The sequence below is a fragment of the Jatropha curcas genome, chromosome 3 (genome assembly GCF_041381405.1).
Source record: "Jatropha curcas cultivar XTBG-Jc1 chromosome 3, XTBG_Jcur_1.0, whole genome shotgun sequence".
In the NCBI taxonomy this organism is placed as follows: Eukaryota; Viridiplantae; Streptophyta; class Magnoliopsida; order Malpighiales; family Euphorbiaceae; genus Jatropha; species Jatropha curcas.
The window spans coordinates 1,583,304-1,610,416 of NC_143153.1; the positions used below are offsets into that span (position 1 = coordinate 1,583,304).

Genomic DNA, 27,113 nt, shown 5'->3' on the forward strand with positions numbered 1-27,113 from the left:
TACTTTATGTGTTCTAGGATAAGCATCTAAACTGGTGTTTTAGAAGACAATAGTAATTCAACTGATCACTTGAAGCACTTCATTGTCCATAACCAGATTACTGCCCCGCCTAGTACCTTTTGCTCCCGAAGGAAAAAAAGCAGTCACATTGATATTGTGGAATTTGCAAAATTGAAGAAGCTTCTTCTGTTGCCATACTGGATTCATTTCCACCTTATAAACAAAATTACCATCTCTTGTCAATTAATATCAAACTATTTCTTTGCTTGAAGTATTACACAGGATATATATATAAGAGAGACTTGCATGATTTCCTGATGGAGGAATTGTAGCAGAGGCAAGCATGGTTTGAAGCTTCTTACAAGAGAAATTGCCGACTCCACTTGACTTAGTGAGGCCAAGCTTTTGACACTCATCCATGGCTGCCCACACTGCCTTGAAGTCCATTGGTTGAAGCTCCTCCTCTGGTATTGGATATTTATACTTTCCTGGCTTAGAAGTTACGGGCTAGTGAATGAGATAAAGATCCAGGAACTCCACTTGAAGAGTCGGTCCTAGAATCTGAAATTCTTGACGAGAAAAATAATAAACAGATACCAAAAAGCATGAAATTCAAGTGATCTTTAGATTTTGTTGAACAAAATTGATAGAAAAGAAATTGTCAAAAATGCAACTCTTTGCACAAATTGATCTCTTTAGGACCACCCAGTGCTACAAGCTTGTCATTAAACAAAAACAAAGGACATTTATCAATTAAATTTGAACCATCATAGGCTTCTTTGAGGAAAACAGTACTTCTTGCACCTTTGTTAGTGATATAAAATATACCATGATTCTTTACCAAACAAAGTAGCAATCTAGAAGGCAGCAAATACTCAGAATGAAATGCATCCAATTGCATAGATGTCAACCTCTTTTCCATTGTCAAGCTAAGAAGCTCATGAAGCATTGCCACTACACGCTTTCGAGCCTTTGGATCAGCAGCTTCAAATCTCCTTGCATTCAAGTATGGAGAAGGAAACTAAGTTCTTCAAGATAACTCGCATTTGGCCGAAAACCAGCAGGAAAACACATTCTAAAGGCAAATGGACCCAAGAAATTACCATCTTTTGATATTCTGACTTTTTTCTTTGGGGTGTTGGAAGCAGAAACTCCTTCAAGCGATAATCTTTCCTCTCTAGCAGTGACCGCTAATGAAGAATCCCAATTCTCCAAATGAAGATAAGCTTTCCCATTGACATCTTTCACTGAAAAATATTCTGGGTATTTTGGTATCAAACAATTCTTGAAATCTTGGGGCAAGACTAATTCATTTTCAATGAATTCAATCTTTTCCAGTGGCACTCTACAATCAACTGACATCATTAGAAGCTTCCTCAAATTCTTAACCAAAATGGGTTCCATTGACTCTCTTGCTTCATGTTCCTGATCGGCAATCTTCATTGCTTTCTCAGTCAGATTAACAAAAGGCGGTGTTCTGTCACTACCGCCACCAACGTGGAATATTGAAGGATACTTCTCAAGGACAGCCATGAAGTTCCATTTCTGAACAAACCCAAATTGCTTTTCGAGGTCTCGGAGGAGTAGATATTGATGCTTTTGTGATTGGATAATAGATTTAAGGTGTTAGGTAAGAGACGGTTTGTTCTGAAAGTCCAGGACTCTATCAAGTTCATGGACTCTATGGTATATCTTCTTCTTCGGTCTTCTTCCTCCGCTTGATTTTTTGCTTCACCGGAACCCACATGACGCCTGATTTTTGAAATACATAGACAGCTGGTTTTTGCAAAATATATGATTTTAGAAATTGGTGGAAGGGATAAAATACGGATATCCTGTGCCTCTTGGAGGGAAAGACCAGGTTTCTTTGAGGCAGATAATCAAAAGATGGATTGCAAAATTTCTGCTTTTAGCTCTCTATAAATGAAATATGAATTTGATTAGTGGTGGAAAACAAAGCAAACTTTTTGCGTTACCAATTGCCCCAAAACACCTGCTTTCAATCCGTATGATCTAGGGCTGGAGACGGAGGAGCAAAGGCGTTGAAGAGAATCCCTCGCAATCAAATTTCTTCAAATACAGAACGATGCCGTTTTGATATTAGTTTTTGTTAAAAATGTTGACTTGAGAATACTACCAGTCGTTCGATGATCTCGGGAAAGAGCCATAAATAACTTGTCGTTCAATTTCTCCTGTGTAGTTCCGTGTTCATGACCGCCGTTAGTTATTTGTCCGTTGAGGAGAAGAGCTGTCGCTCGAGGACTCGCGCGACAAAGAATACACTGGAGTTGTAGTACTTGGGCCTAACTTTAGCTTTATATAATGCCAAACGTTGTGCAGGTTTCTTTCCAATAACGCGTAATATACAACTAATACTGCAGAGAATTGCATTATAAACTTTTTGACATTTTGTTTAAATGTTTACACTTGTTAAACATGAAATATCGAAGAAATCTAAGAATATTCGTTGAATTCCTTTTCGGAGAGGACTATCCCGAAGCCTATATCTTTTTTTGGTAATGTTAACTCTCTCTCTCTCTCTCTCTCTTGTATGATTTTCTTGTTACAATAATGGCCATGTGCAAGCCACCTGTTTGATAAAATACCTCGAACAATTTGTATGAAATTGAAATAGATGTTATCTAATTTTTGAAAATTTGTTGTGTTTATATGATGATGTAATCTTCAAATAAGAACTGAAATGGATATTTGGCGCTTTAATCGATATCAATAACTGATTTTAAAGTGTAACCAATGATAAATGGAGAGTGCTTTTCATAGTTTTCCCTTTATAGGTATATGTCACGTATTTGAGAAAGTTTAATGCTTCTTAAGAAAAATATATGAGCAGTTTCTGGACTAGTGTGTGTTGCCTAACCCTGTGCAAAATGGATTCACTTATTAGGCAAAAAAAAAGAGCTACTAATGGATTTGATCGCCAAGGCTGAAGCCACTTATGAGGTTGTGTTGCAAGGGACTGTAGCAGGTGGTACTGTTACAATTTATGAATTTAGCCTGCACAATATTAAACACATGGTCTAACGAGGATTCAGACCATGTTTGGTGGCTGCAATACTTATCTATGAATTGCAAATAAGCTTGATTTACTTGGTTTTTTTTCCCCATTTTTTGGATTCGTGTGTATTAATAGGACTGGCTTACGGGTCAAGAACAAATTTTTGTGCTTAGTCATTATGCTGAATTCTATTGACCTTGTCTAATTGCTTGTTAAAGTTTCTTTCTTCCTCCTTTTTCTTTTTCTGAATTTTAAATTTCTAGCTATATTTTTATGTAATTTGTCTTCTTTCCCTTGCTTCCAATGTTATGGCCTTAAATTGGAATGTCTTCCCAAGCCTGTGCTGCACGTTTATTGCCATTATTATACTTTTCTGGCTTTAAGCTTGTTGATTTTCAGTTCTAAACAAGATCTTTATAGGTAAATGCAAGGGGTAAATCTATGATTCTAGCAGCGTAGCTCTTACATCTTTTATCTCCATGAAGTTTGTAAGTCTCTCTCTCTCTCCTCTTTGTCTCACCAGTGCTGTCTCCGTTCATTTCCTATGTTTAGATTCTTATTGAGTGTGCGTGTTTGTTTTCTTTTTTCTTTTTTAGACATGCTTGAGTAAAGGGAATGGTTTCCATTTACCGCCATGCTATATTGTCCACGCGAGTGGGTTTAGGATATTGCTTGATTGCCCACTGGACCTATCAGCTCTCACTATATTTTCTCCTGTTCCTGCTGATTTTTGTCCCATAGTTCTTGAAGGATCTTCTAATAGTCCAGTCTATGATTCATTGAATACGGGATTGGAGACTCAAAAGAGATGTAAAATTGAGAAGCCCCTTGATGCAAAAAATTTAATCTATGCAGAGCCTTGGTATAAAACTGCAAAGAACTTGCAATTTTGGGATCCTTCTTCCATTGATATTGTATTGATTTCAAGTACCATGGGCATGCTTGGGCTACCATTTCTTACTCGAAGTAAGGGTTTTTCTGCAAAGGTAAAAAGAAAAAAAAAAGCGAAAAAGTAAAAGTTTCAGAAGTTTTTTTTCCCTGCAGTTAACTTCATTGTGATATCCTCATCATTTAACTTGTAGACAATATGGTGTTTGGTTGGATCAGATATACACAACTGAAGCAACTGCAAGGCTTGGGCAACTTATGATGGAAGATCTTGTCTCAATGCACAATGAATTCCGGAATTTTTATGGACCTACGGAGTTTGATTCTCCTCAATGGATGAAGTGGGAAGAACTTGAATTACTTCCATCTTCACTGGGGGAAGTGGCTTTGGGCAAAGATGGATCAGAGCTGGGCAGTTGGATGCCACTGTACAGGTAGTTGACACTGCAGTTCTTCAAGCTAGATTCTCCTTGTTGACATTATTCATTTGCATATTTTTAGTTCATTAAATGCTTAAATGTTATTCAGATCAGTGGATGTGCACGATTGCATGCAGAAGGTCCAAACGCTTAAATATGCTGAAGCAGCCTGTCATAATGGAGCATTGGTCATAAAGGCGTTTAGTTCAGGTTTAGAGATAGGCTCGTGCAATTGGACTGTTGAAGGTCCAGAAGAAAATTTTGCATGTGTATCAAGCTCTATATTTGTATCTGCTCATGCAATGGAGTTTGATTATCGTGCTCTGCAAGGGAAGGACCTGATATTGTATTCAGACTTCTCAGCTGTGATAGAAGATGTTGAACATCATGATAATGATTCTTCTCCAACAACTAACAATCTGTCAACTATCAGGTAATATTGTTTTACATAGTTAAGACAGCTTTTTAAAATACATCTGGAATCCTCACTGTCATCCTTGAATATTTGTAATTCGATTCTATTTCACAAAATTGTAATTTTTGGAATAGTGCAGTCTGACATGCTGCTGTCTTAATTATGGCGCAGCAGTGATGAAGATAATCAGAAAGAGTTGAATGAATGCTTATTAAGTAATGATGAGAGCTTATTGGAAAGCGAGAAACTAGCTTTTATATGCTCATGTGTTGTGGATTCTGTTACAGCCGGTGGTTCTGTCCTCTTTCCTTTAAATCGTCTGGGAATTGTTCTGCAGCTGTTGGAGCAGATACCAATTTCCCTTGAATCTTCTGATTTGAAGGTAAAAATTATGATTTCCCCCCTTTACTCCATGCATATGCAAAAAGTTAGGAACACTCAATGATGAAGTAATATGTATATTAGTTTATTGTTTGACTGTAGTGAATTATTAATTGGTAAAACTGAAGTAGTTTAGTCCAGGTCTGGAATATTGGAAATAAGCCACATGGGGTGAGGTCTAACCTCTGTTATCTAAGGGTAGATTATCTTTTTAAGTTTACGATTGTGTTTACTTGCACTTGTTACATTCTGTATGCTCAATGTAATGCTTTAGAGTTCACATAAACAGAACTGAATGCTATGAGCTTGGTAAAACCGATGACTATTTATTGAGTGTGATTGTAAATTGCTGCAGCTCCATCTTGACATCAACTAGCAGGCAAATAACTTATTTCATATCGTTCATCTTGGTTCTGTAAAGAGATTCAGTTACCTATGAAGACCAAACATGATATTAGTTACTGATTGAATTCTTTCAAGTGCGTGTAAATACTGTAGACTTTAGTCTTAGCTGGCTATTGGTTTTATTTTCAATCAAAATATTTATTGTTCTGTAGGTACCAATATACATTATCTCTTCTATAGCAGCAGAGCTGCTAGCATTCACTAATATTATACCAGAATGGCTTTGCAAGCTCCGGCAAGAAAAGGTACACAACTTTAGTGGTTTGTTGCTTTATTTTGTGTGTACCTTTTATTTCATTTTAAGTTCTATATTTGTGAAAGGCATGCTTGATTTATTTTTTAATGGTCTGACAGCTGTTTTCTGGTGAGCCATTGTTTTCACACATCGAGCTCATGAAAGGAAAGAAGCTTCATGTGTTTCCTGATCTTCATTCCCCCAACCTAATGTAAGATATGCTTGTCTTTGTTATCAGATGACTCTCTCTCTCTCTCTCTCATAGGAAAGTTTCAATACTTTTATCTCATAGGAAAATTTCAATACTTTTATCCATTATACAAATACTTGATGGGTGTGAAGTTCAGTGTGAATAATATTTTAGAACTGCTACATCGGCCAAATGTACTACTCAGTGTGAATAATATTTTAGAAGTTACATCAGCCAAATTTGGACTTGCTTATTGGCCCCAGATTTCTAATTGTTCCTTTGTTTGTGCATGCACTGCAACACTAGTTTAATGTTTCCTGTGATTTATTAAAAATTGGCACTATACTAATGTCTTTTGAAGAAAATCTATGCTTGGTATGTACCATTACCAGCCTTTGACATTCTAGCCAAAGTGGAAATTATAGTTTCAGAAGTCCCAAACGAGATTCATTACACTTTGAGAGGTGTGTTTTTCCTTAAAACTTCTGCCTACTTAACTCAAAGTTTGAGAAAGCAAGGATTATTGGGAAAAAGAAGTTTTCTTCTGGTAGTGCATTTTCAATGAATTTGCATCCATAACTAACTTGTCATTTGCCCTTCTCAAACTAACATTTTTGTTCTCAGAACCAATTGGCGGGAACCATGCATCATATTTGCTCCTCACTGGAGTCTACGGCTTGGTCCTCTTGTTCATTTGGTTAGACGATGGTCTGGAGATCAGAACTCTTTACTTGTTCTAGAGGTGCTCAAGTTATCTATATTTGCTCTTGTTGACTTACGTAATCTGTCGCATACTTTGGTATTGGAATTTCCTTCATTCTTCTTTTGAAGGAAATTGAAGATACAATAATTTCTTGTAATTGCTTAAAGAAATGACTTAAGAAATGTATAATTTGCAGGATAGATTGGATGCCGATATGGCCCTCTTGCCTTTCAAGCCAATAGCAATGAAGGTTCTACAGTGTTCATTCATTTCTGGAATACAGTAAGGATATATTTTTCCATTCTAGTTTAGCTCCACTAAATATAGCCATTTTGCTCAAGTAGTTTCCAAAAAGCAATTACAAAATTTATTGATGCTATATATTTTGGTTTTATGATACCATTTCAGTCAAACTAGTTTCTGTTTCTCCAATGGAGGTTGTTTTTGTTGGTTCCTGAATTGTCTTAAGCAGCATCTTTCGCTTTGCTGTTTAAGGATCACATTTACATTCTCATACCCTGCTGGATTTGTTACTTTTTCTATTGTTAATGGTGTATAAAATAGTATTATTGAAGGAAAATTGCTACTGAAAATTAATTTGTTATTTTGTTCCGCATTTGCCCTTGTATTTTTTTTTTTTTTTTTTTTTTGAAAAGGAATCAATACAACTACTCATGCATTTCTGCCGGATAAATTATATCTGGTTTCAAACATGTTTGCGAATTAGCAATGCTTTGGTATCTTTTGCAGGATGAGGAAAGCTCAACCTTTGCTGAGTGTATTGCAGCCAAAAACTGTTGTGGTAATCACTCAATCTGCTTGTCCTTCTTCTTCTTTTAATTTTATATTAGGTCTCTCTCCCTCTTTCTCCGCCTAGCATCTGTTTACTAAGTTCTTTGTCCTTTTTCTTCTGTGTACAAATTAGTTACCAGAGGATTTGAAGCCGAAGGTCAACGACTCAAAGTCAAGTTCACATTCATTTTCTGTCTTTTACTACAATGAAAACGAAACACTAGATATACAAAGCTTAAAAGACAGTTTTGGGGTAGAGATTGCAACAGACTTGGCCACTAGTTTCTCTTGGAGAAAGCTGAAACAGAACAACATGGACGTCACAAGACTGGATGGACAGCTATTCATTAACGACAAGAAACACCAACTACTCTTAGGAGACAAGGTGTTAGACTCCTCAGAGAGTAGGCCATTACTACAATGGGGTTTGCTTGATATGGAGAAGCTACTTGCTCTGCTGTCAAAGATGGGTATTAATGGATCTATAGAACAACGCACGAGTGATGCTGAATCGGAAATCGTTAGGATCATACAAATCCACAACCCAAACAAAGCCTTGATAGAAGCTCGAGCCACAAGTACTGTTATAAGTACTTGCGATGAGAATTTAGGCAGCCAAATCTTTCAAGCCATCAGTAGTCTTTTGGATGCCATTTAGAAGCAAGGGAATTCGCGTTAGGATCCATATGGTCCCCTATTTAATTCTGAATTAAGCAGTGATTAGTTTCTAATACTGAATTAGTAATCTTGTGATTAGGGTAATATAATGCTAAAGTGATTTCATATTGTATTGTAGTGATTGAACGTTCAATGTAGTGAGCTTTGTCATCAATTTCTTGTAGCCTTGGAATTACCTTCGGATTTTGATGAAAGAAACACTATGGAGTCTTGACAGAGATCCCTGTCTCAGAATAATAATGATTTGCTCAGTACGTTAACGCTTTCATCTCTCTGTTTTGATAGATTACTACATCGTCCGTGATATTTACTTAAACTTGCTATAAGGGTCTTTCCATCCAAAATCTCAGCACAAGTCCAAAAAGTGAGCATATTTGTCTCGCAATATTTCATTTTGTCAATTTATAAATTTAGTGAAGTTAATATTTATTTATTTAAATCACACCATAGCGAAGTTTATTCTCATAAAATTAAGAAGTGGCAACAATAGGAGTGAAGAGGAGCTTGATCTTACCTCCACAGCAACGTCACACAACATAACCAACAAAACAACTGCTTACATTATTGCATTCAGTAGGGTAAACCGATAAAAAGATTTAGTTACTGAAATTCAAACATGAAAACGACTCATTTAGACATGCAATGCCTGCATCAAAACAATCTCTCTAATTAGAGGGTTCTTAGTTCTTCTTAACCCCACCACTGGTGCACAGCAATACCTTTATCTCTTAGCCTTCCATATAAAGCCAAACACTCCCAATAAGCCCTCTTGCTCTTCTTTCCTTCCCACTGATTCTGGCACTCTAAGAACAGTTCATCCACCAAATTGATCGTCCTCCTCTGCATCATCTCCTCCACCACTTCTGCTTCTGCCTTCATCACAACAAACTCATCTTCCTTTACATTCTTCATCAACCAATTTGAAACATCAATCCCTGGTGACACCATCTTTGACACTCCTTCAGACACCATTTCTATGTTGTAAGTCTCAAATTTTTGATTCCTAGTTGGATAGTTCTCACTAAACCATGCCTTTACAACATTCTTCTGCTCATGCAGGCTCACATCAACAAAAACTCTACGAGGATAATCTTCTAATGAATCCCCTAATAAGTCAGGAAAATAATTGAATTTGCTCATGCTTTTTGTAGATTTTGCAAAAACTTTTCTTGGTGGCTCAAGTAAAACATCTTCTAAGCCATTCAACGCGTCTTTCTTGGCCTCCGATTCCATCTCAAAGAGCTTCCTCTTGGCAGAGGAGCCCGCCAGTTTACTTGTCAAACTTGTTTTTCTCATTGCCACAATGGTTGAACGATATTGCCTAAGATAAACAACCTTATAATTGAATTGCTTTTGTATATCATTTGGAAAGTCACTCAATTGAGCAACCAATATTCCACCAACTTTCACAATGCTATCAAGAGATTCAACATCTTCATATCCAAATGCAAACACAAAATCAAATGATGCATCATGAAGCAACACATGTTGCCCCAGATTAGATCCCAATACAAAATCAATCTCATTAGCATTCAAGAATCGTGAATCATCAATTATAGCTCCAATGCCAGAGCAAACGAAGAGAGCTTTATTGCCCTTCTTGATAAGGCCCTCATTGGCCAAATCTATCAATAGAGAATCCAAGAATTCGACATCAATTATATCAGAAACAAAATCATCAGCAGATAAATCATCATAATAAGCTGTCGAAGAAAATTGCTTCAAAATGGAACCAATCCAGGGTAATGTGAGAATAACCACAACCAAAAACAAGGAGCGAGATACAATGTGCAAAACCCGCAAATCAGAAAGCTTAATTACCAAAAGAGTAACAGAATTTAATTCATAGTCACCATTTTGAGATTGCTTCATCTTGCTATGTTCCTTGGTTCGACCTCCATGAGCAAATTCCATGGCTTTGTTGCCTTCACACCTTTAATTCTCAACAGAAAACTTTGTAGTGCACAATCACGTAATAAACGAGTCTTTTCGCAATTTAGCAGATACCCAGACGCCAAAATCAAGAGAATTTGAAGAAACTAAACCAAAACAACGTGAAAAAACAATGATTTAGCGAGTGCAAAACCTGGATGCGGTGTGGTTTCCACCCACGAGGGCCATACGGCTACTTCTGGCTCCACACCAAAGGAGCAACAGCTTCTTCATTCTCTCAATTTCCATTGTTCGTACTTTTGTTTATCACTCTCACTCCCTCCTCATAAATCAACCCATATCAGAGAAACGGCATTTTGAGATTTAACAGTATGTGATCTCGAAACAGATGATCTGAAAGGAAAGAAACCACCGACACAGAGCAGAGGAGAGGGGTGAAGACTGAAGAAGATGCGAGGTTTTTTTTTTTTTTTTTTGAAAGAAAGATGCGAGGTTAATCAGTGAACCAGAACTGAGTCTGTACCAATTGTATGGGCAGGCATATAATAATTATATAAGTACAAAAAAAAGGAGATAAGATGAGAGAGAATTGAAAACAAAGATTACCTGTGAACTGATTGGATAAACTGCTTTTATCAGGTTATTTTAAAGAGTAAAACAGAAGCGGACGCATGTTATAGACGACTAGCAATTAGGCCAACTAAGTTGAACGTTGCACAACTTAGTTCTGGAACAAGCCCAATGTTCACTGCTATGGGCTTGTTGGATACGATTATGCAGCAATTAGTTGTCATTGTTAGATAAAATTATCCGTTTTAGCAGTAATTAATTATCCTGTTGGATACAATTATGCAGCAATTAGTTGTCATTGTTAGATAAAATTATCCATTTTAGCGGCAATTAATTATCCCAATAGCTATGATTTGTGAAACACAATATAAATATTTCTTCTCAAAACAATAAAAATAATAAAGATATTATTTGACCTGAATTTTTTTTTTTTCAGTATAATCAGAAAATATTTTTAAGGATCGAATTTGTGTTCTCGCTTGACAAGGATCAACGTCGCTAATTATCTCCACCATCAACCAATATTTTGTTATGTGTTACGATATTGTTTTAACAGTTTACCAATGTTATCAAATCACATTACATTATTACTATAACAATTCACTATTTAATATTCATACATAACCAAAATAACAACGAGCTGTTATTAATTTTGCAGCTCAAAAACCTCCTTCACCATCCTTCTTGTTCCCTTCTTGCCTGTAAAATTCCTGAAGAAACTCTCCATATGTGTAGCTCCGATGAACCGGAGGGTGTTCCTCATCGATTAAATCCTCAATCAGACCGATCATTGCTTCCTTGCCTGGTGCATAAAATGCTGCAAATGAAATCTGCTGGTGTTCCTTGTTAGTCACAGCCCGATGGTGCACACTCTTGTACCTTCCATTGCTCAAAACCTACTTACACGAGAATATAAAAAAAAAAAATTAATAATTAACTGAATAATATGAAAAAAAGAGCAAAAGCAATGCTATTATAAGTTCTATTAAAACTACTCATATCTTTTGATTGAAGGAGTACCTGGATTTGATCACCAAGATTGATGACAAATGCACTGGAGATAGGATGAACAGCAACCCATTTCCCATCTTTCAAGATTTGAAGCCAGTCACTCCTTCTGTTTGTCTTACTATAGTGAGTGCACCAACATTAGTGTGAACAGACAGCCCTAAGGTTATCTCTGGCTCTGGACATGGTGGGTAGAAATTTGCTTGTGCTCTCCTTATAGGCTCCTCTTCTAGCCTCTTCTTTAAGCAATCCTTCTCTAGCCCAAGCCCTTGGGATATCAACCCCAAAACCCTACTCATCAATTCACCAATCTCCTTTGCATACTCAGCCACAACCTCTCTTTAGAACCAATATATGAAAAAAAGAGAAAAAATGTTACCATATGCTTAAGCTTTTTCTTTTTTTCCCCGTAAATATTGAAAGAGAAGAAAGGAAATACCTATATTGAGGAGGGTTTTTGTGGCAAAAGATGATAATATCATCCAAAGAATGCCAAGGATGAGAAAAGGTCTTACTCCACATTGCAACTTTATCTTCTTGGCCATCAATTTTAAGGAAGTAGTTGAAGAGCTTAATTTGCTTGGTGTGATCTGTTGTAAGGAATTTAACCCTTGTTTGAGGACGCAAAGCAAAGAATTCTCCAATGGTAGTCACCATTCTTTCACATAATTTTTTTTTTTTTTTTTATCAGCAAAATAAATAATTTTATTAGAAATCCAGGAAAACTTATCAAACTCCACCACTAATCCCGAGTCAGTAGACTCTCCCAATAGACCCAACCTAGCTAGAGAATGATAAGTGAAAAAACCTGCTCCATATTACATCTAAATATAGAAAAACAAGTTACAAAAAAGAAGCCTGTTCTTTCACATAATTCTTGAGGGACTCCATGGTTGATAACTTGGAAAAACCCATATTCCTCAGAAGCTTCTGACACTTGCTGAACTACTTGGGATAGATCTTGATTAAGGTCAATGATAGGAATTGAGGCTGCATTAGATTCTTGGGAAAGGTGTGGCCTTTTGGCTTCAGGAAGAATGAAATTTGCATGAAGTGAAAGAGGAGTTTCATCTTTTGCCAATTTAAAAGATACCATTTTTATGGAGAATGGTGTGGCTTTCTTTTATCTATTGTATTTTGCAAATGAATTTGTCCAACACAATTCTTATTCCACAATTGCATTTTCAAAAAAATAACAACAAATTATTATTCCACCTTATTCGAAGGAAATCACGTGACTCTATCGTAACCTAACCGTACCACATTTTAGCTAAATTGAGGGAATTTCTATCTACCATTCTTATCAAGGATACATCCCAAGAAAAGAAAAACTAAAAGAGTGCTTTATATAATACATAGTTAATTTAATTATTAATACAAGGTACGGAAAGTTTCGGATGTAAATTTTCTATTACAAAATTTTCACTAATTTAGTATATTCATCTGATGTTAAAATAATTGGTTTTGCACTCTTTTCCTTTAAACGAAATTGAGAATTTAATTTTTTTTTTTTATAAAATTCATTTATTCTAAATAAGGACCAGCCAAAAACTTAAAGAGACCGCCGTATTCAGAGTTCAGACAATGTTATGCAATACAGTATCCAATCCACCCATTTTTAGTTCAATTTGGCAATTTTACGTGTGATGAGTTAGAATTAGTTAAATGAACTTGGAATAAAGTATTGAAGGCATAAACCCTTCTGTCTAATTGTATTAAAAGGAAATGAACTATTTTTCCATTTTCAGAAAAGGGAGAAAACAGTTACTTTTAATGGATTACTGCCCCCTTCAACTTCAATAGCAATGATAAAAAGATTAAAACTTTTCCTTCTCTTCTGCTGCTGGAGATTTAAACTAGAAACAAGGAAGAAGTCAAACACAAGAAACAATTCTGTTGTGTCATGACATTTTCTTTAACAAGGCAAATTAGGCAGCAAAAAGTTTACACTCAGAATTTACAAAAACCACAAGTTCAATAAAGATCACAGTAGTTGATCGAGATATGGATCCCGTTGAGCTTTTCTTCCTCCTTGATTTCCTGAACCACTAAACAAGGAAGCACCCCATGCCAACCATCCAGTCTGAGGTTCTTGTTGATTTGCCTCCAACATTGTCCTCTGTTGTTCTTCGGCTATCATGTCAAGCCACCTCTTTTGCATGAACTCCTTGACAGCTTGAACACCCTCGCTCGCTATCTTCTTTGGGGGAATTATGAGTGGATTTTCATCCAAGTTGAGCTTAGTTAGACTTTCAAGCCTACCGAACGTGTCAGGAAGAGCTTGGATTTGGTTGTTGCTTAAATTGAGATCCCTTAGATTAGTTAGATCACTAATTGTTTCAGGAAGCTCAGTCAAGTCATTGAAATTACTTGCCAAGTTCAGGACCTCAAGATTTGTCAATCTCCCAATTGCACGTGGCAGGCCATGGAGCTCATTGAAATGAACATCCAAATATCTCAAAGACTTCATTTCACAAATAGTTGGTGGTAGGAGATAGATCTTATTCAGCTGGATAGAAAGCCTTTCCAGATTCACCAGTCCATACCCAATATTTGCCGGTAAAGATACCAAGTTGTTAAAGCTTGCATCTAACTCCACCAGTGAACTACATCATTGTTCAAATCAATTGAGCATAGTAGAAACCATAGGAAATGAAACAACATCTATCAAAAACAATAATTGGATACATGATCTAGGAAGAGCAAACAGGAAATGGGCATCACCTGCAAAGAGAAATACTTTCAGGGAGAGCTTTCAATTGGTTTCCCGACACATTTAGGACCTTAAGATTACGCAACAATCCAATAGAGTCAGGTAATGAGCCTAAAAGGTTGGAAGAAACATCGAGCTTCTCAAGTATCTCAAGTCCAGAAATTGAATCAGGAAGGACCTATTGCCGCAAACAAAGACCAGAATATCAATGAGAAAACTATACCCCAATTACAAATGTTATCCCTACTGGCATGAAGGCAACACACAGGCTATTCGCCAGACAAATAAATCACCAACACCAAGTTCTCATTAATCTATTCCAGTTGCTACAATATTGTAATAGTTTTAATTCCACTATTGCCAGCATGTTCTCCTCTGACAAGTCAAGTACAACGTCAAAGTTCACGGAATTAGGGATTTTGCAGAAATGCTAAAATCAAACATTACAATTGACCCGCAGAAACACTTCACTACTAGGCAGGTAAAAACTAACATTTTTAAGGAACAAAGATGTCTCAAATTCTTTTGTAGAAAAGGTTACTAAAGCAAGATTCATGACTACTAACGTAGCCTCATTTTTTTTTTTTTTTTGGCTAACACATGAAATATTCCCACTCAAAGAAGCTAAAATTTATGAACTCCAAATTGAATATGAGCATAGAAACTACAGCACATAGCAAGAAACATTAATCAAAGCTAGTGCCCTCTCTGTTACTACACAATTATAAATAGTTACAGTGACAAAGAGGTTTTCTTATAAACACACATACCTCAAGCTGATTGTGAGAGAGATTGAGCATCAGTAACCCACGAAGTTGTCCAAAAGCCTCAGGAAATAACTTCAACTGCCGTTCAGAAAGATCCACTCTTTCCACAACACCACCACTCTCCGCTTCTTTTAATATAGCAACAACATCTTCATTCACTTGATCATCATTAAACTCCCCTATAGCCTCCTTATAGACCCTAACAAGCCTCTCCTCCGCCTCCTTCAACTGTCTCTCATAATCCACATGCACGTCTTCCATCCTCACCACCGCCTTGTATATCTCCATCTCAGCATCCATTTTCCCCAACTCTTCCATCTGGGAAATCTTGAGTCGGGCCGTCGACACAGCATCGGGGTCGGGTCGAGGACCTAGCGTTTTGAGAAGGGAGAGAGTATGGGTGACAGCGGCCGGTGCGGCTTGGGTTAGCAAGGAAAGGACTTGAGGGTTGTTCAAATGACGAAATTGGGTATTGAGATTTGGTTCAGATTCTTGGGAGAGTGATTGGTTAAAGTGGGGATCAAGTTGGGAAAGGACATAGGAGAGGATTGGGAATTGTTTCTGAGTTGAATCAATAATTTCATCTTGAGTTGAATCCAAGGGGTTCCTTGGAGTTTGGAGAGAGATTAACTGATACTCTTCTCCGTCCATAGAAATGGTGTTTAAAGATCAAAACTTGGTTAACAAGAGAAGAGAGACACTGCATTGACCCTTGACAGATTGCTCTACAGAACGTAAGAGTTACGGTGTGTAATTAAAGATGATACCTTTGAATTTGATTAGATATCAATTTTCCTTTTTGTTTGATTGTCAGTTTGTTATATTTTCTATGAGCTTATCACCAAAAACTTTTGACTCGGTTGAGATTAGATTAATGAAAACGTCGGGTTAGGGATGACTTCTACGGCCTCAAGAACAAGTGCCCGCTTTCCACTTGGCTAAATTCGAATAAACAAAGGCAAAGCTCATTTCTAAAATTCCAAGCCAAGTTTTGCTTAAATTTTATATTTTTCAATTATAATTTGTTGACCTTATATTATTTTTTAATTGGGAACTTGTTCAATTATTAAAAAATAATAAAATAAAAATTAACAAGTCTTCTATTTTAAAAATATAAACTAATACATGATTACAATAATCAAACCTTAATCACAAACTAGTTAAAAACTCTTTTATTCCAGTAAAATAATATAATTTGGAACACAATATACACATTTTAATATCTTTAAATATTTTATCCATTACCAATTGAATTTTTACACAGCATTATGTTTTTTGATAATTTTTAAATATTATGAACAAATTCTTTTAATATTTTTGCTATTAGATAAATCCTTAAGACTAACAATCACCATTGGATTGGATTTTTTTTTTTTTTTTTTTTAATAACACCATTGAATTGATTTGTTGAATAAACAAAAGTACAAAACATGAAGAAACTCGCAGGAGACGGTTAGTCGGTTGTAAGTGAAGTCAGTGGACCAGTTACTGTGACAATTCCAGTCAGAAACAAGGCACCGACATTTTAATTTGTCATCATTCGTTGCAGTACTGATGATGTGCAACTCCAACGAAAAGCATCAGAGCATCACAACCGACACAAAGGGCAAATGTTAAATCCCAGAGCGTTTTCTAGAATGAAAATCGAAAAAGAAGAAGAGAGGAAATGAGCAGATGAAAAAATGCAAGAAAGCTGAAGTCAAATTAATCAAAATTGATCCAACATAAATATTCTGGGTAAAGAAATGGTGTGAAGAAATAAGAAAGATGGGAGGACTTGAGTGTATGTTTAGACACATTCCAAATTTTGCATTGCTTTGAGCAACTTAATCTTCGCTGAGTACTCTTTTCAGCATAATCTACAATCATGAGACTAACATTAGCACTCAATGGACTGCTTTTTGTCTTTCAGAACCACCTTCATTCTCAACCTGATGGAAGAAAGAACATAGTTTGAGTAAAATTTCAGATATCAGAAATGAATGTGAAGGTGGACAGTATGCTTTAATAGGATAATGCAATTTCAAACTACAGTTACTGTAAGCCCTCACCTCAACAAGTACCCTTGCTTTCTTCTTCAATTTAGCACCAGATTCGTCTTTCTCGAGCTTTCTTGAAGCCAACTCAGATTCTTTTCTCCATTTCTTGCGATCAACTTTTTCTGTCTCTTGAGCATCATTGTCATCCTCAACTGCATCAAAATTATCTAGATGTCAGTCCACAAGTCCACAAGCTCATTTTCATGGTAAGTGTCCATTGACAAAAGGCAAGTGCACTATAATCAGGAGGCATAAGCAAGACTCTTCATGAGTCCAGTTTGGATGTGAGATCTCATTGTCTAGTTTCAACGAGCCTCTAAGGAATAAACAGGTTAAGTACCTACTATACAAACAGGATACTCAGAGAGCATCGAGAGAGTAAAAAAGACAGGATTTCAAGTTCTTTCTCCAGACTCAAGCATATTATTCATGAGAAACAACACCAAGGAGAACATCCAATAACATATTTACCATCATCATCAAATGCATGGAAGTCCTTGATTCCAATGCTGCCAAAATCTTCTATATCATCTTCCTCTTCAAGATCTTCATAGCCCTCAACATATTCTACCTCAGGTTCCTGCTTATTCCAGTTATAACCAAAAATAGAATTTTACCAATCAAAATATACATCTGAGCAAGCCACATGCATATAAAAAACAAAAATTGAAAGTAGGTACTATGATGACCATATAACATTGAAGAGACAAATACTCTTAATTTCTTAGAAAACTACCTCCATCTCTTCTTCCTCTTCTTCAACATCATGGTGTAGTTCATCCTTATCAAGTAGTTCATTGTATTTATCAGCAGGGTAATTGTATATTTCATTATAAACTCCTTTCTTAAGGCGTTCTAGCAATTCCTTTTCAATACTCTGCACCCAAAACAGTTAACCATGTCACAAATAAATATCAACAGGAATTTATGAATAATCATTGCTATCATGAAGTGGAGACATAACCTTATCCAACAAGGCCGCTTTTTCAGCTTTTTCCTCTCTTCTGCTCTCTCTTTTTACCTGCTTCCTTGGTACTGTAACTATCTTTTCCCTGTAGACAAACAAATGGTGTAAATAAAACAGTCATGGTAAGAATTGGAACTAACAGAGAGTTGCAAGCAAGAACAGCAAACTCAAGTATTTGTGTGTTCAACCTCAGCTTAGTATAGATGCTAAAACTTAAACCAGGCTTGCCTTTCTGAACTTCATAAGTCAAACCATGCCCAGCTCGAATATTAAATCAAGTGTCAATGTGACTTTCAGTTATTCTAATTATTGATGGGAGAAAAACCTACACAATTTTCACTCCATCTGTGTGCATCTTTTTATAATTTAAGTTCAAATATGAACTATATATAGTTATATAGGGTTTGAAGGCTTTTAACCTGTGCTTGTGCTTCTTTTTCTATTTCAGCCTTGCCCAAGTTCGAGCATGACCCATTAATTAAACAGGGACAAATTGATCTCATCAACTTTCAACTTGCTCATAGTCACAGGCACAGCCTAATGAATACCACCAAGCCTAAAGGTGTCACAACTAAATCAACAACTAGCACAATTTGGAGCCTCAATGAAGCATGCGATTGGCAAGAGGGTGAAAAAAAATTTACATCCCACCTCAGATAAGAATCAACTCAAATTTTGCTTACGAATAATCAGCAGGTGGGAAAAGTGAAAAAACAGATCTGTGCTAAAACATTGATAGAGTTTAAACAATAGCACTTCATGTGATCATGTTCTTTTCAAACCAGAAGGAAAAATGGGTGTATTATGTTCAAATTTCAGGTTTTCTTAAGATAAACTGTTCAGAAATTATAACTAACTGAATTGTTAATCAAACTTAGGCAAACCGGCAATAACCATGTGGTACTTCTCATGTGTTATAACGAAAGAGAGGGAACAGATGCTAACATAAACACAAAAGCAAACCTACAATAACCTACTCTCTACTTCTCATCAATAGTCAGAAGTCAGAGGAGATGGAACCCAACTATAAAACAAAAGTTGTCAACGAGAAGGAGGAGGAAGAGGAAGGGACCTTTAGAGATCCACTCTCTTTTTATTTTAACAAATTCATGCTGTTAAACCTTCTATCAAAAGAACCACTCAAGAGAATGACACTCATCTTGAACCTGTTTAAGTGCCAATTATCAAAGACTAAGTAGTAAAATGTGAAAAACGCCAATGCCTAAATGTGAATGTGATTAGGTCAAGAGTCGAAGGCAATATTCCATATATTATAAAAAGAAAAGAAGTGATTCTACCACGAAATTGTCTAGAAGTTGAAATGTAAAAGCAAGAGAGATTTTGTAATTAGAGCAGAGGAAATATGATCGCTCTCAGGCCATCTTTCATAGGCTCATTGACAATTAAATTTAAAATAAAAGCAAGGCATATCTTGTCCATGTTAAATACTGATTCCAAGCAAAAGCTCAATCACAGCATAGCGCTAACACATTGCTTAACAGTCCAAAATCACTCTTATCTATGTTGCACAAACAAGCTAGTCAAGTGAAACAGTTCATCATTTCAGAGCAGAATTCCCAAATCAGAAAAAAAAAAAAAAAAAAAAAAAAAAAAAAAAAAAAAAGAAGAAGAAGAAGAAGAAGAAGATAAATGCAAAGATGAAACAGTTCATAACACAGCATGGCGCTAACCTTGTCTTCAAAGCAAGCTTCCTCATTCGAATACGCATCTGAGTCATTTTAGTCAACCGTTGCTTTATTTTATGTATCAGCAACTTAGGCCAATACATCTGTAAAAGGAATTATAGAACGAAGATAAACCATTTCAGGACGAGGACCACTAGAGGTTCAGGATGTTATCAAATTAAGGCCAAGCAATTTCCATACCAGATGTTTGTCAATAATCTCAAGAGCCTTTTCATAATTTCTTGGAAGCTTAACTCTTTCCCACAATTGATTTGGCTTATGAGCCCTTTCTATAGTCTTTATATACAGATAGAAAACGCCTGCATAAAATCATAACCACAATCATAATATACCAAGCGAAACACATGTAATAAATAATTAATACTTATATTTTCTAAAATGCATCTGTAAAAATATCACATAAACAGCCTCACTTTTTATTTAAAAAAATGACAAGAAAAGAGGATAGAAGGTTAAGAGAAAAATACCATCATGATCACGAATGGTAGCATATCGACTATTAGCAAGAGGGCAAGAGCTTCGATTGCAAATCCCCGTGGCGTTGTATGGGTTTCTACAGAAATTCCCAGTCGTGATTCTGAAAAAACCACAAAAGCCAATCAAAATTCAAATATTCACACAAGAATCAAATGTAAAACGAAATGATATAAGAATAGAAAATTAAAAGTAATACTAGCTTTAGCTAGTACGAACTTACTTTGCCATGAAACTGCAGTGGTTGTGCCTGATAACCTGCCATATGACCTCATCGTGCTGCATCTTTTACTTAGGTGACTAAACTATTCACTAATTCAAGTTTAGGAATAAATTGAAATTTGTGTGGTTTTCTAGTTTAGGGATTTTTAACTTCGACCCAAAAAATGGCGAAGTATAGGACTGATTGTAAAGCTCCACTGCCTGCCTCTCCGGATGGGATTTAGCTGTTGGCTTAGGGTTTTTGCCCTAAAACCCCAAATCTAATAAACGACAGCGTTTTCTAGCATGCTATGTTTGGGCAGAGACATGTAAATTTGGAAATTCAATTTTTATTGGATTAATTTTTCTCATCATCCCTAAAACATGCCTAAAATCCTATTGCACCAGAAAACACACTGAATATTAAATTGTATAGCAATAAAAAATTCATTGTCAGATTTTATAAATGTATAAGATAAGTTGTTTCGTACATCTGCAATTAGATTATACTTTAACGTGCAAAAGTGAGATGGTTTAATATTTGTATATTCATTAAATATGATTTTTTTTTTATTTTATGGGCCATTTATGTTATATTTCTATTGCTGAAATTATAAAATTTAATACAAATATTTTTATTTTTATATAAATTGATACACAATGTGTTTTATGTTTCAAATTGAAATTAACTTATGTTAATGTGAATTCATTGATTAATTTCATGAATGAGTAGTGAAATTAAGTCAGGTTTTAATAAATTTGATTTTGAATATTAAATTTTGTGCTTGTAATTAATTTATTTTAAAAAGATATAATCTCCGGTTATGTTAATACTTTAGTTGGAAATAATTGACTAATATTTTAGTTAAAAACTAATTAACTTCAAAAACAATTCGCTTATAAATTTGCCTGAAAAAACCAATATAATTACAAACGAATATTTTCTTTTAGAACAAAATATTAGAAATTGTTTTTTTTTTTACCAATGATGTCTGTCCTCTCATCTCCCGTTTAATAATTATATTGCCAACTTCACGACTCAATCATGTGATCACCAAAATGAAATCTACTATACTCCAACCACTAAACCAAACTATCTCGAGTGATATTAGAAATTATTTAATGTATCTGCATTAGTGGAGATATAAACTATGGTCATTGTAATTCTAAAGAAAAGGCTTTGACTTTGTTGAATATTTCTCTCCCGAATTAGAGAAATTGATGGATTTCCACAAAGATGTTGTGAACTCCCATTTTTACTTTCATGGTGCTCAAAATTATTTTGTTTTAAATTTGAGATTGAGCTCTTTCGGATTTAAATTTTAAATTTTATTTCAAAATCTGAGTTCGGATTATTTTTTAAACGAGTTTAATAAGTATGCTTGAACTTAATTTATTAAATTAATGGAATAATCTCAAACTTTGTTTTTTCGTTGAATGGAACATCTAACACCTTACAGAAGGTTTAGCTGATTTACAATTGTATAATTAAGCATATTAAGTAATTATGTTTTACCTGAACTTTAAATATAAAATCTCATAACAATATATAAATCTATCAAGTCAGAATTTATTGGTAAATAGTAAATAGACAAATTATTGATTGAGCTAATACGATTAGTCACATAATAATTAATGCGGAGTCAAGCAATTTGTACAAGACCATCTAATAAACAAATTTCAAAAGCAAAGAGTGGGAATATTTGTTGTGCCCACTTTGAAATTAGACATTCTTCATAACAGAGTTATTTCAGCCAAACCGTCGTCAATTTTCAGTTGGCACCATCCTCACATCAACGTTTGAATACTCTTAACAAACGCGGATTGAACGCTACGCATATTTGTGGGATCCATGAAACTGCTGCCACTTGATCACGAAGAGGTTTTAAACAGAACAGAAATGGCACATGGTGGTGGGGTAGGGATTAGGATAGCCTTACTTTCACTTTCATCGTTATCTTTCGGAAGATAACAATAATGAAGTCCCTTTTATTATGTTTGTTTGGCTTGTTAATTAATTCTCATATCACCCCAAGTTAGAGACAGCAAAGAGAATCTTCTTATTGAATGCTAAGTCAGTGGAGTACCAAATATCATCTCCTTCTCTCCAACCATCAGAATCTGCCTCTTTTGAGTCTTTTCCTAATATATTTTTCGTTTTACCAGATTTTTTTTTTCTTTCTGATTAAGTAGACTATTAACTGAATCCCAACCAATTAACTCATAATCAAACCTATGTGTTGGCAATCCATCCAACAACCTTTACCTCTCCATAGTCCTTGGCAAAGTCTCGCATCAAACCATAACCACTCGTTCGCAATCCCCAAGTCCTTTGATTCCAAAGAAAAGAAAGGAATCGTTCAATTGATGACAGATTTGACGACGTTTTCGCCTTCCTACAAGATTAAATGTGTAATTATGAGATCTAACATAAGTAACTTCAGGTGGTCTCCCTGTGGCAACAATAGTAGAGCAATGGAGCTTCTACTCTAGGGTCTGAAGAGCAATAAAAAGAAATGTGTGAGAGAGAGAGAGAGATTTTAACTGTAAAATGAATTACAATTATAATAATAAATCATAAATTTGGAACAAATAAGATTACGGAGCTCAATAATTAGATTTGTCTCGTTCTTCATGTTATGTATTGTTTTTAAAGTATTATTATTATTATGGTGCTGCTGCTGCTGTCATTTGGTCCACCCTTTTTGTCCTTTTCCATGTTCAATAAATTCCAGTAAGACATGGCTTTATTAAGGTGCTATGGTCCCAGCAAATGTTACCAATTCAATAGCTATCGCTTCCGGAAGGACTGGAATCATCTACTGAGTACTGACTATGAAAGAAACCACCGTAGCTTTGGTTTGGTATATGCCACCGTCCTTGCAGGGATTCGTAATTTGATTATAGCGCCTGGTTATCATCAATCACCAACAGTTAACTGTGAAAAATTAGCATGTGGCAGACAAAACATGGGATAAAAAAAATATAATGTATCATGACTTTCCAATTTCATTATGAACAATATTGCTTCAATTAAATTAATTCGTCATGATGCTATGATAGATTTTAGAGCACAATCATACTTAATAAAACAGCTTAGCTAGCTATTCATCATATGCAAACAGCAAACTGTTCCTTCTTTTTATTGCTTATTTCGTTAAATGCCAACTTTCACTGCATACTCAGACGTATAAATCTGAAAATTGATGATTTGCATAATTATCTATGCATTAAAATTCAACTATGGTCACCCTTGCGTAATAGAATAATAAGCAAAAGACAAACAAGGACATCACATGCCTACTATATGTCTTGTAAAGACTAAACACTATCTCCCCTTCTAACCAGAGGTGGGGAAAAAGGAGAGAACATATGTGTGACTTGTGTATTGCAAACATCAGAGAGAGCCAAAATTTATGTCAGGATAATCGGTGGATAATGGAGTGATTATTATTATTATTATTATTATTATTATTTTGGTGGGGTGAGGGGATGATTCAGAAACCTTGCTTTCACACGCCAATAAATGAAAACAAATATGCAGGGGGGATGGGTTTAGTTTGAGGATTGAAACTGCATAGGAAACAAACAAATTTTGCTATATGATACAGAAAAATTCAAGTGATTTATTTGGTAATACATGTTAGGAACCGACCTAATTAGAGTGATTGGGAAGAGAGAAAGTAGAGGAGAGATTGCAGATAAGGAGGAAAACAGAATTGTGAAAGGATATATTGATTTGTCAAAAATTTAAAAATAGTATATTTGTACAATAGCCTATTTATATGACCTCAGCTTGCCACATATTACAATCGAGTCCTTAACTAATTACTATTAACTCTTTAACAGTACATTATATAATGAAATGTAATTATCTAAGGCAAATGGAAATATCCATATAAGTGACCCAACTATTACAAGATTAAGACTACGCTGTTGTTGTAGTATTATAATGAAATGTAATGTAACTCTAATCAAATGAATTTTTTTTCTAATTGAACAGCATACTATTATTAAGGATGTAGGAATTACCTCTTGAACGAAGTTTCCAGAATAAGAAACAGAAACTGTGGAAAAACGCCGAGTCCTTAACCACATGCTTTTCCATAATCTTCCAAGTTTAATCCACCACTGTCTCTTTATTAACCTGAAAATCAAAATTCAACCGCTAAATTAGGAAACAAAAAAAAAAAAAAAAGGAATTGAAACAAATTAATATAAGTTGCTAAGAAATCAAATACACAAAGTAATACACAATAATACAAATCAAACAATAAAAAAAATATTAACATACGCAAGGCAACAATAGAAATAGAAACAACGGACAACAAAAATCAACGAGAGAGAAGGTATGTGCCAAAGATAAGCCATCACATGATAAGCAACGAAGAAGAACGGAACGAACGGAACGAAGAAGAGGACGAAGAAAAATCTAGAAGTGGCACGCAACTACGTAATACCTGCTATTGTACGAATGGAAAATTGGCTGGTTATGCGAAATACTGGAAATGGTGAAATGGAAATCCAAAGAAAACAACTCACCATCACAAAAATTGGATTATATTTTTCAGGGAATCCAAAGTCGGAAATTGGACTGAAAATTCATTAATTTCCACGGACCGAAAAAAGTAAATCCTTCTAACGATTTACAGTCCTCAAATTACAATTCACAAATTATATATATAGATATATATATATTTCCGGCTACTCCATTCCCTTTTTTTTTATAATATATATTTTTTCCTTTTCTTTTACTATTTATATTTTAATTTCCCCTCGTATGTCTCAGTTCAGTCCAAAGCAGCTATTGCCAATGATTCCCATTGTGAACCATGCAGGCATAGCTAGAGTTTCCATGGTAACCATAGTAATAAGCAGGAGGAAGAATCTTCTTCACAGGATACACTACTGGCTTCGAGATCTGATGATAACATCTCGGCTTAGAAGTTGATGCCGTTGAACCAATAGTAGCAGCATAGCTGTTAGAAGGTGATGAAGAGGAAGAAGACGTCGTCGTCGACGACGGCGAGGAAGGAGGAGGAGATATTTTTTTAGGCATGGAAAGGAAGGCTCTGATCTTTGGAATTGCAGCTCGATCGTATTCCTCGATGAGGTTAGCTAGATCCTCATCGGAGGTTATCGATACCAGAGCATCTAGATCCTCTTTTGGCAACTGACATCGCAGACTCACTCTTGTTCCACTCAACTCTCCGAGCTTCAACAATAGCTCTGTATAAACCACATACAGCCAATATTTCCACTCCAAATCATACTCCATAATCAAATTAAGACACGCAGAGTACATATCGCATTCAATCTTACTCAATAAACACAACATACTTAAACACAAATGAAAAGGAAAAGAACAAAACGAGTAATTGAAGTAAAAACTGACCAGAAAAGGAAATGGAGCGGTCAACGGCGAGGACACGGGTTTCGCCACCGTGGTAACGGAGTTTGCCGTCAGGATAACGGGGAATAATCTTGCCACCGTAACTGCAAAGGAACTTGATGGTGGTGGTGGCGGTGGCGGCGGCGAGGTGGCGACCGGTGGTGTCGAGCGAAGTTCCGACCATGCTGTTTTGAGGCTTGGGTAAAAGAGAAATGGGTTCCGGTTTTTGAGATTGAAAAGAAAGCGAGATTTTAGAAGAGAAGAGGCGGTTGATTTGATTTGGCGTTGCCTCTTCAAGCGTAAGCATGAGACGCTTCGTCCGTTATTTATAGAGTCACAGGTTTAAAAGAGCCAACGAGGGTGAAAATTTGGAGTGGGGCCAAGTGGGGTCAGTTAGGTTAGATTCCTTGAAAACCCCATGTCCTGGAGGTAAAGGATAAAAAATGGTGACTAGATAGGCAATCGATGGCCTAACAAGTAAAAACTGAAACCAACGCCTACTGGCTACTGGTCTGGTAAAAATATGGCCAGATTCGCGGTAAAATTTTTCGTTTCCATTAAGATCCTTGACGTTGAGATTTTCACTTGATATAAAGAGCTGTGGAAAAATTTTTAATGGCTAAGGATTTTGAATTAGTACATTCTTTATTGTATAGTTAATCGATTAATAAAAAATTTAAATAATTTATAATATTTTTGTAACAAAATTAAAATAAAATATCCAATCAGAAAAATAGAAATTAAATCTTTGGATTGTATATAAACACACAAAGATTTTAAATTTTCCCGATATAGCATTGAACGACTTTGCAGTTGCACGCATTGTTTTTCATTATAAATAGACATTATTTAATTTATATATTTTTTTGTTATTTATCAATATTTTTTTTCTCATTACCCAAAAATTTGCTTTTATTAGAAAACAGGTATGATTTCAGTAGTAATTATAAAAAGGAGGCTAGTGGTCTTTTAAGGAAGTTTGCAAATATCATTTTTAGTTTATTTGCTTATTATATAAAATATTAATAATTCTTACCTAAATAATATATGCAGAATTTAGAAAGTTGGAATATGAATTAAAATGATTATAATATAGTCTATGATTTTGGAACATGTTCTTTAACTTTAATAAATATTTTTATTAATCACACTTAACTTCCTTATATTAATATATTAGTAAATTAATATTTATTAATTACACTTAGGCTTCTTATATTATTATATTTGAAATAACTTTTTATTTAATTATTTATCCGCTAAA

General features: G+C 35.3%; 5 protein-coding genes and 2 pseudogenes across 12 annotated transcripts; 1 reads left to right on the forward strand and 6 right to left on the reverse strand.

Moving 5' to 3' along the window:
- Nucleotides 1–606: 606 nt before the first annotated feature.
- On the reverse strand, nt 607–2,191 carry LOC149497308 (protein WHAT'S THIS FACTOR 1 homolog, chloroplastic-like; annotated as a pseudogene).
- Nucleotides 2,192–2,292: 101 nt separating this feature from the next.
- Nucleotides 2,293–8,390, forward strand: LOC105644671 (integrator complex subunit). Of its 7 annotated transcripts, none has more exons than XM_020683433.3 (13): nt 2,293–2,516; nt 2,906–2,986; nt 3,437–3,504; nt 3,613–4,002; nt 4,124–4,338; nt 4,433–4,756; nt 4,910–5,120; nt 5,677–5,769; nt 5,879–5,970; nt 6,574–6,691; nt 6,849–6,934; nt 7,403–7,454; nt 7,578–8,390. In XM_020683433.3, the coding sequence occupies exons 3-13, from the start codon at nt 3,496–3,498 to the stop codon at nt 8,100–8,102; spliced, it is 2,115 nt and encodes a 704-aa protein (XP_020539092.1). In that variant the 5' UTR covers nt 2,293–2,516; nt 2,906–2,986; nt 3,437–3,495; the 3' UTR covers nt 8,103–8,390. The 7 variants fall into 7 exon arrangements, with proteins under 7 accessions (XP_020539092.1, XP_089574843.1, XP_020539095.1 ...); XM_089718717.1 differs by having other exon boundaries at nt 3,758–4,002; XM_020683436.3 differs by having other exon boundaries at nt 3,872–4,002.
- A 269-nt stretch (nt 8,391–8,659) lies between these two features.
- Nucleotides 8,660–10,631, reverse strand: LOC105644669 (uncharacterized). Its single transcript, XM_089718718.1, has one exon. It carries the CDS (start codon nt 10,034–10,036, stop codon nt 8,813–8,815), a length of 1,224 nt encoding a protein of 407 aa, XP_089574844.1. The 5' UTR covers nt 10,037–10,631; the 3' UTR covers nt 8,660–8,812.
- Nucleotides 10,632–11,109: 478 nt separating this feature from the next.
- On the reverse strand, nt 11,110–12,716 carry LOC105644978 (protein DOWNY MILDEW RESISTANCE 6-like; annotated as a pseudogene). Its single transcript, XR_016319973.1, has 4 exons — nt 12,470–12,716; nt 12,033–12,264; nt 11,606–11,932; nt 11,110–11,481 (listed from the first exon to the last, which is right to left on the reverse strand). The product of XR_016319973.1 is annotated as a protein DOWNY MILDEW RESISTANCE 6-like (transcript).
- Nucleotides 12,717–13,399: 683 nt separating this feature from the next.
- LOC105644668 (plant intracellular Ras-group-related LRR protein 3) lies at nt 13,400–16,003 on the reverse strand. The gene is made up of 3 exons (XM_012230097.4): nt 15,077–16,003; nt 14,318–14,484; nt 13,400–14,199 (listed from the first exon to the last, which is right to left on the reverse strand). The coding sequence occupies exons 1-3, from the start codon at nt 15,722–15,724 to the stop codon at nt 13,578–13,580; spliced, it is 1,437 nt and encodes a 478-aa protein (XP_012085487.1). The 5' UTR covers nt 15,725–16,003; the 3' UTR covers nt 13,400–13,577.
- Nucleotides 16,004–16,756: 753 nt separating this feature from the next.
- LOC105644667 (MAK16 protein-like protein) lies at nt 16,757–20,723 on the reverse strand. The gene is made up of 9 exons (XM_012230096.4): nt 20,483–20,723; nt 20,253–20,362; nt 19,966–20,084; nt 19,771–19,868; nt 18,077–18,164; nt 17,849–17,989; nt 17,584–17,692; nt 17,125–17,264; nt 16,757–17,004 (listed from the first exon to the last, which is right to left on the reverse strand). The coding sequence occupies exons 1-9, from the start codon at nt 20,542–20,544 to the stop codon at nt 16,960–16,962; spliced, it is 912 nt and encodes a 303-aa protein (XP_012085486.1). The 5' UTR covers nt 20,545–20,723; the 3' UTR covers nt 16,757–16,959.
- Nucleotides 20,724–22,998: 2,275 nt separating this feature from the next.
- Nucleotides 22,999–26,174, reverse strand: LOC105644666 (uncharacterized). Its single transcript, XM_020683451.3, has 4 exons — nt 25,856–26,174; nt 25,003–25,689; nt 24,493–24,607; nt 22,999–23,370 (listed from the first exon to the last, which is right to left on the reverse strand). Exons 1-2 carry the CDS (start codon nt 26,157–26,159, stop codon nt 25,265–25,267), a joined length of 729 nt encoding a protein of 242 aa, XP_020539110.2. The 5' UTR covers nt 26,160–26,174; the 3' UTR covers nt 22,999–23,370; nt 24,493–24,607; nt 25,003–25,264.
- Nucleotides 26,175–27,113: the final 939 nt, after the last annotated feature.

Coding starts and splice junctions, on each gene's coding strand:
- LOC105644668 (XM_012230097.4), bottom strand. CDS start 15,724: ATGGACGGAGAAGAGTATCAGTTAATCTCTCTCCAAACTCCAAGGAAC. Junction 14,485..15,076: donor TCTCTCACAATCAGCTTGAG/GTATGTGTGTTT, acceptor TTGCGGCAATAG/GTCCTTCCTGATTCAATTTC. Junction 14,200..14,317: donor GAAAGTATTTCTCTTTGCAG/GTGATGCCCATT, acceptor ACAATGATGTAG/TTCACTGGTGGAGTTAGATG.
- LOC105644671 (XM_020683433.3), top strand. Junction 4,003..4,123: donor GTAAGGGTTTTTCTGCAAAG/GTAAAAAGAAAA, acceptor TGGTTGGATCAG/ATATACACAACTGAAGCAAC. Junction 6,692..6,848: donor ACTCTTTACTTGTTCTAGAG/GTGCTCAAGTTA, acceptor TATAATTTGCAG/GATAGATTGGATGCCGATAT.
- LOC105644666 (XM_020683451.3), bottom strand. CDS start 26,159: ATGCTTACGCTTGAAGAGGCAACGCCAAATCAAATCAACCGCCTCTTC. Junction 25,690..25,855: donor CCGCTCCATTTCCTTTTCTG/GTCAGTTTTTAC, acceptor TGGTTTATACAG/AGCTATTGTTGAAGCTCGGA.
- LOC105644667 (XM_012230096.4), bottom strand. CDS start 20,544: ATGCAGCACGATGAGGTCATATGGCAGGTTATCAGGCACAACCACTGC. Junction 20,085..20,252: donor TACCATTCGTGATCATGATG/GTATTTTTCTCT, acceptor GATTTTATGCAG/GCGTTTTCTATCTGTATATA. Junction 18,165..19,770: donor AAGCTTGCTTTGAAGACAAG/GTTAGCGCCATG, acceptor GTTTGTCTACAG/GGAAAAGATAGTTACAGTAC.
- LOC105644669 (XM_089718718.1), bottom strand. CDS start 10,036: ATGGAATTTGCTCATGGAGGTCGAACCAAGGAACATAGCAAGATGAAG.